Source organism: Phalaenopsis equestris, unplaced genomic scaffold (assembly GCF_001263595.1).
Source record: "Phalaenopsis equestris unplaced genomic scaffold, ASM126359v1 Scaffold207870, whole genome shotgun sequence".
NCBI classification, from domain to species: domain Eukaryota; kingdom Viridiplantae; phylum Streptophyta; class Magnoliopsida; order Asparagales; family Orchidaceae; genus Phalaenopsis; species Phalaenopsis equestris.
Genome location: NW_018227168.1, coordinates 28,733 through 35,516, shown reverse-complemented (window position 1 = coordinate 35,516; position 6,784 = coordinate 28,733). Strand labels below are relative to the sequence as shown.

Genomic DNA, 6,784 nt, shown 5'->3' with positions numbered 1-6,784 from the left:
TGTATGTGTGTGTGTGTGTGTGTGTGTGTGTGTGTGTGTGTGTGTGTGTGTGTGTGTGTGTGACGTGTGTCGGCTCACGTATGCGTCTGCGTCTTTCTCTGTTTTGGTGTGTGTGTGTGTGTGTCGGCTCACGTATGCGTCTGCGTCTGCGTCTTTCTCTGTTTTGACGTTGTGCCGCTCCCTGCCCGACATGTTCTCTCCTTGCCTGACAGCTTCGTTTCGTGCGTGTCTGGCACCTCACAGTAGGTGAACGCCGATAGATCTCCCAGCTCTGATGGCCCTCCCTTCTTCTTTGGTTGAACCGGACAAAGCCTCAGTTGCCAATGTGATAGGTAACTCTCAGGTGGAGTCCGCGGTTGTCTTCCCCTCAAGCTACAGGTACTATCACGATAATAGAGGTGATTGCCCTTTTCTTAAGAAGGGAAATAAAAAAGGTAGAAAAACAACAATCTTTTCCTCCGACTTAGAAATTTCAACTCTGACAGGAAAAATTCAAGTTTGCCCTTGTTAGAAAATTTCAGTGGGGACACCCTCCTATAGATGTTATCAAAAAGAGTGTTGATGATCTTAAACTTGTAGGCAATTGGAAAGTGAGACTCATGAATGAGAGACGTGTATTGATTCAACTAACCGTGGCTGAAGACTACACCCGGATTTTCTCCAAGAAATATCTTAATATTGCAAGCAAATCAATGAAGTTACTCAAGTGGTCTCCTGATTTCGACCTAAATCACGAAAGTCTCACTGTACCGGTATGGTGTAGTCTACCTGCTCTCAAGATGCACTTTTTTCATCATCAGATTCTTTACTCTATTGGGGTTATTCTTGGGGACCCTATGAAGTTGATCTACCCACTTTCAATCTAACCAGACATTCTGTGGCCAGATACTTATGAAAATGAATATTACTTTACCTTATGTTACTGAAGATTAGTTGGGCACAACTCATAATGGATATAGGCAACAAATCGTCATGGAACACAGACATCCATATTGTACCCACTGTAAGTTGTTTGGGCATACCCTTGATAAATGTCACAAGCTCCATCCTAATTTGATATCTAAGGTTCAAGTGAATAAGGATGGGTCTAACCACACTGCTCTGAATATTTTAGTTCCACCTAAGGAGGATACTACCAGACAAGTGTTTGTTACCCCCGTGGACCCCCCTGACACTGTTGTTATTTTCACTACGACTGATGTGATGCTAGCACCTTCAAACCCCATTGAAAACAATATTGAAGAGCTATTACCTACAAAGAATAGTGTTCAGACTGATAATCAGGAGAATCTCGCAGCTCCCTATCTTCAAGAAGTATTCGGTGTAGAGGTAACTCATACTTCACATATACTAGAACCTGTTGTGGGTACTACGGTTGGTAATCCTTCTGCTATAGCTCTACCACATCCTCAGACTGATTCCTCGGATGAGGAATAGCAGGTTTACACTTCCAAGAGAAAGAAGAATGGAGATCTACTTAAGCTAAAAAATCTTATGGTTGGTTACTTCGGGTAATGGTACGCACCTTACCAATTTGTTAGTGGGATCCCTTCCGAGAACTAGAGGCAGAGGTAGGACTAAATTGGGATGAACCTCACTTCTTCTGCGCCCTGGTGGTTTTGGGCATTTTTTTATTTTTATATGTACCCTTTTTTACTTTTTTTGTGTGTGTTGTACCGTGTGGGTTGGATGTTTATTTTTGGACCCACTCATAAAACATATCTGTATCATTTCTCTTTAATATATTAACCCTTGCGCTTTTTTTAATATATATATATATATATATATTGATGAGTATTATTTTTAAAAAATTTAACTAACCACAAAATTACAAAGTTTTATAATCAATTAAGATAATTAATTAAAAAAATAAAATAAAAATATATTAAATTATGATTTAATATAAACCATAAGATTTAAATCTTGCCCCAACCCTTAACATTCTACCGCTGTGAGATTAGGGTTGTCAAAACGACTTTTTGTTCGTGAACAACTCGTGTTCGGCTCACTGAGCAAGCGAGTCGAACACAAACACACTTTTTGTGTTCGAAATATAAACAAACTGGACACGAACAGTGATATTTTTTAACGAGTCAAACATGCGCTGAGCCTGGGCTCACTCGTGTTCGGCTCGTTTACACCCCTAATAATAGATGGCTAATGTTCCACATCTACCTCTACACCATGCCACCCTAGAATTATGAGAAAGTTTTATGGAAATTTACTAACCCGTCTCAATGGTAAGCTATCTTACTCAACATATATGGAAACCTAAGAATGCTCTACAATTTCACCCAGTTTTGAATCATGTGCAGTATTTTTTCCATAAGCACACAGACCTAGATTCTGGATTGAAGTTCATCTGAAGGAACTTCTTCATACCTAATACAAAATCATGAGCTTCAAATTTTAGGTACCCAATGCATCATCTCCTACATGTTGACTGCCTTGAAATCGTATTTTGTTTGTCTAAATACCTTCATTTGAATAGATTTGAAATTGAATACATGGAATGTTATTTTAATAGTAGTAGATCTAGTGGCAGATTTGTAACAATGGGCGATCAAATTATTAAAAGGAGTGAATGTTCTAGATTTCTCAAGTCTATTGTTCAAAGTGATGGTGATATAGATGGGGATGGTATTAGTAAAATTCAAGTTGGATGGTTGAAGTGAAGAATGCAAAAGGTCTATTGTGTGATAGAAAAGCGCCGCTTTGACTTAAAAGAAAAATTTTATAAGATAATGTTGAGACCTACAATACTTTATGGCACAGAATGTTGGCTTATATAGAAAAACATAAAACTAAGTTAAGTTTAGTTGAGATGAGAATGGTTAGGTGGAAGGGTAGCTTTACACTTAAGAGACAAAAATGTGATACGAATATATCCATGAAATGGTTGGTGTAGCTCCAATGACAGACATGATTAGAAAAAGTCATCTTAGATGGATTGGTCACATTAAACGTTGACCATCTGATGATCCGATTAAAAGAGTAGATGTTTTAGAATTGATTTATGTTAAAAATGGTAGAGGAAGATCTAAAAAAATAAGGACATGTATAAAAAATGATCTTAATTTATTAGAATTAAATGAAAATACGACACTCTAAATGAAAATACACACTCAATAGAACACAATGGAGAAAAAGGATTCATGTAGCCGACCCCACCTAAATGGATAAAGGCTTGTTGTTGTTGTATGGCTTATTGCTTAGCCAACTAGAGCCCACTTCTCTTCATTTTAGAAATATGATTTGTGATCTATTGTACTACACATTTAGTTTGTCCTCTCCTGAAAAATTCATGCCACCTATTGAGAACACAAATCATCTAGCTTTCAATTCTCCCTCCCATTGATCAAAGTATTCTCTCAGTTGCCCTGAAATTTAAACATGGCCTGCATGACGCATGAATCTTTTTCATTGATAATCATAAACTTCAAACTTTGTACACTGATTCCATGATGAAATCATTTTAGAATTAGTTAAGCTCTTTGTATTGATGTTCTTTCCTAGTTGATGATATCCAGAGGAGGGAGATATATGGTAAAATGATACAATTTATGTGGTTGTGTGATTGATATTATGTGGAAATTTTATGTAATTTGTTTTTTTTTAGGTGCTGGCCTAATTAATTCATTATTGCACATTACCATGGTGAAATCATTCACAAACCATTTTAAAATTTATTTGGTACCATTAGTTTAAACAAAACTAATATTGAATAATTGTTTTCAACTAGGGCAAACAATACTCCAAAACATACAATAGTGTTTGTCAACATAAAAAATGTAGAGATTGTTGATAACTAGATTGATTTAAAAAATATAAATACTTTTTTTTGTGGACTAACATTTGATCTCAAGTATGTAAACCAGGTCTCCTCAAGAAAAGTTCAAATGCATTAAACTGCAGATCATGATGAAATTTTATTGAATTTAAATGATGTTATAAAGTCTCTTACATAAAAAGAGCTTGAATGGTTATGAATTTTATCATAGGTTCATTTCTATAAGCATATTAGGGTCTTGTCTAGTCAAATATTACTCTTATAAGTTTATTTCCAAAATTATCCAAAAAAACTTATTTTGAAAAATATATTAAGAGAACTAATCAGCAAAAATCCTATATTAGTAAACAGCAGCTTGCTAAGAAAATAAAATAGTTCGTGGATTGAGAAATTTATTCATTTAACCAAATTAAGCAAAGTTTCAACTTGGCGCTAACTATATAATCATAATATGCTTTAAGTTCTAGGTTCAGCTCAATTGTACAACTTTGTCGGTTGGCTTGGATTGTCTAAATTCAGACAAGTTAATTGCTCACACAAGTATGCCAACTTGATCGGTAAAAGTAAAATTTCATGCTCAATAGTGATTCTTCATCTAATCCTTTGCAACTATTTTAGCATAGTACATTTCCAACAAACTTACCATGACTTGAGACGCATTTAAGGGCTTATAAGTATGTGACACATGAAATCTTATTAGAGAATCCCTTGAATGATTCAATTCTTACACCTTATCTTTTCAAACAAGCCCAATCACTTTTCCACCATTTTGGCCAATCTTCTAAAGACTCCCATGGGTAAGAATAAAGCGATACCATGGTAGAGGGATCTCACTCTTTTGAATAAAACAATATTTATCTTTATTTAGTGGCACCTTCTTTGGTGGTAGTGGCAATACCTTATCACTCCTCAAATGTACTTAAATCACTTTATAAGATTTAGTTTCTTTAAATGAAGTAATTTAAATATAATCATCCTCCATCATTTTGGAGAATTGGGTGGAAAATTCTGAATCACAATTCAATTGCATGCACTCCATCTAAGACGTCATGGTGGGTTTAAATTCACTTTCATCAGTGAAGCACATATCTTCCTCTAAACTTTTGTTTTTTGTAGCACTATCAAGTAGGACTCGACTTTTGCTTTTTTAATCTTTTTGGCCAATTAACGTGATTTTGCTAGGGAAATAGTTTATGTCATGTAAATGACTCAACATGTCTCTAATAAGAATAATTTTTATCCCTCTCTTTTTTATTCTTCTCTTCAGCTTTATCAATGTGAAGTTTAGACATGCAGTCTGCAAGCCCAATATGCTGTCTCGATGAATGGTTTTTGAGAGTTTCCATATTATTTATAATCTTTTGATTTGTAGTTCTTTTCATATTTGATTTTTTATAATAGTTTGGCTTCTGAGGTGCTTTTAGTGGAACTTCGCTAGGCTGTAATAAGCTAGATTGATAAGATTTCTTCTAGACTGATGGCTCAAGGCCCAATTTGAGCACTGGTTTGATTGAAATTTCCAACATATGCCAGGAGCTTCCTCTAATTGTTTTAAGATTTCATAGTTCTCTCTGTGGTATTAGTCCCATATTCTTGATGTTGCACTATATTCCTTCTTATTTCTTGACTGAGTGGTGGCATGGAAGAGGAACTAACCATTATGGCATGAAGCCTCGGTATATGTAATAACTGGACAAAGGGACTAAAGGAAGAAACCATGAAGCAAAAAATATAAAATTACTAAGCACAAAGGATTTCAAAAATCCTATTGACAAAGAAAACACGAGAATAATATGAGTTTTCGTTCTATAGAAGCTTCGAACAGGATTAACAATTTGTTTCAGATTACGAGAAAAAAAATGCTGACAGAAGGTCCAGATGAATTAAAGAGCCACCTTCGCATAATCCAAAAATTAAGATATGTGAACAAAGAAGAAAAACGGGGCAATTTTACCTCTTTGTTTCATTATACCAAGAAAGGAAGCCATCACAGTGGAGATGGGTTGAAGTTGTGCAGTGGCCTTTCCCCTTCTCTCCGCGTTCACGATAGTCCTTAGCGCATCGTTTAGAATCCTACGTCCCATTTGACTCTTTACTTTGTCTCGCTTCTCTCTAGGTTATAAAAGCAGGAGAGAGCGAAGTACAAAAGGGTCGGTGACAAAAAAAGCTTTGATGATTCCTCTGAATGGAAAGGTGATCGCGAAAGTAAGTTCCGAGCAAGCAGGCTGAAGAAGTGAAAAGGCGGAAGGGATGCAACACGAGTCAAAGTGTCCCGAGCTCTGTTCGGAGCCACAAATCCAGTTCAAAATAGATATGGAAGCTTCAGCAAAATGCAAGATCGCGAACATAAATTTTCAAACCACCAGAGCTCTGTTCTGGATATTTGATCTAAATATGGTCGAAAGATTGGAACCGAAGAGGAAATGAAGAAGAGGGGTGGGAGGAGGAAGCCGAGGTGAAGTTAGACTGGCGCGGCGAACTAGGTATTGGATCAAAGGAGGAGAGAGCGGCGGCGGGCGGACCGTTTCCCAAACTTAGGTCAGATAGAATAAAAGGGTTTAGGTTTCATATAGATAGCTTTTTCTTTTAAAAGCAGCATCAAAATTTAAAATTAAATTTATTAAAATGAAAAATATGTTTGAATAGAAAACTTTTTATAATATTAACTGTAGTTTTTCAAATATAGATGAGTAAAATATTCCTCCTCAATTCATGATTCCTCTCTTGCAAGAATTATTTTTTAATGCAGAATTAAGATTGGTTTTCCATTCAACAAGAATTACTAAAATAAAATGTTAGTAATTCTATGTGTAAATTCAAGGAGAGAGTTCTCAAGCTAGCCGAGTAATATAATGTAAGAACTATTTTTTAATGAAAAAGACGTGATATTTGCTAAAGGATTATTGGAAATCGGATCAGTCCAAACTGATTTCGACATTTTCATACTGGAAACATTGGAACGAAGCAAGATGTGTATTGAAGCTTCTGATCTGA

General features: G+C 35.7%; 1 protein-coding gene across 7 annotated transcripts in view; it reads right to left on the bottom strand.

The window, feature by feature from the left end:
- Nucleotides 1–6,328, bottom strand: part of LOC110036526 (40S ribosomal protein S15a-5-like) — a 32,635-nt gene extending 26,307 nt beyond the window's left edge. For all 7 annotated transcript variants that reach the window (XM_020740998.1, XM_020740997.1, XM_020740999.1 and 4 more), the window contains exon 1: nt 5,745–6,328. In XM_020740998.1, coding sequence (XP_020596657.1) covers nt 5,745–5,874 — 130 coding nt within the window. In that variant the 5' untranslated portion in view covers nt 5,875–6,328. The remainder of the gene's footprint in view (nt 1–5,744) is intronic.
- Nucleotides 6,329–6,784: the final 456 nt, after the last annotated feature.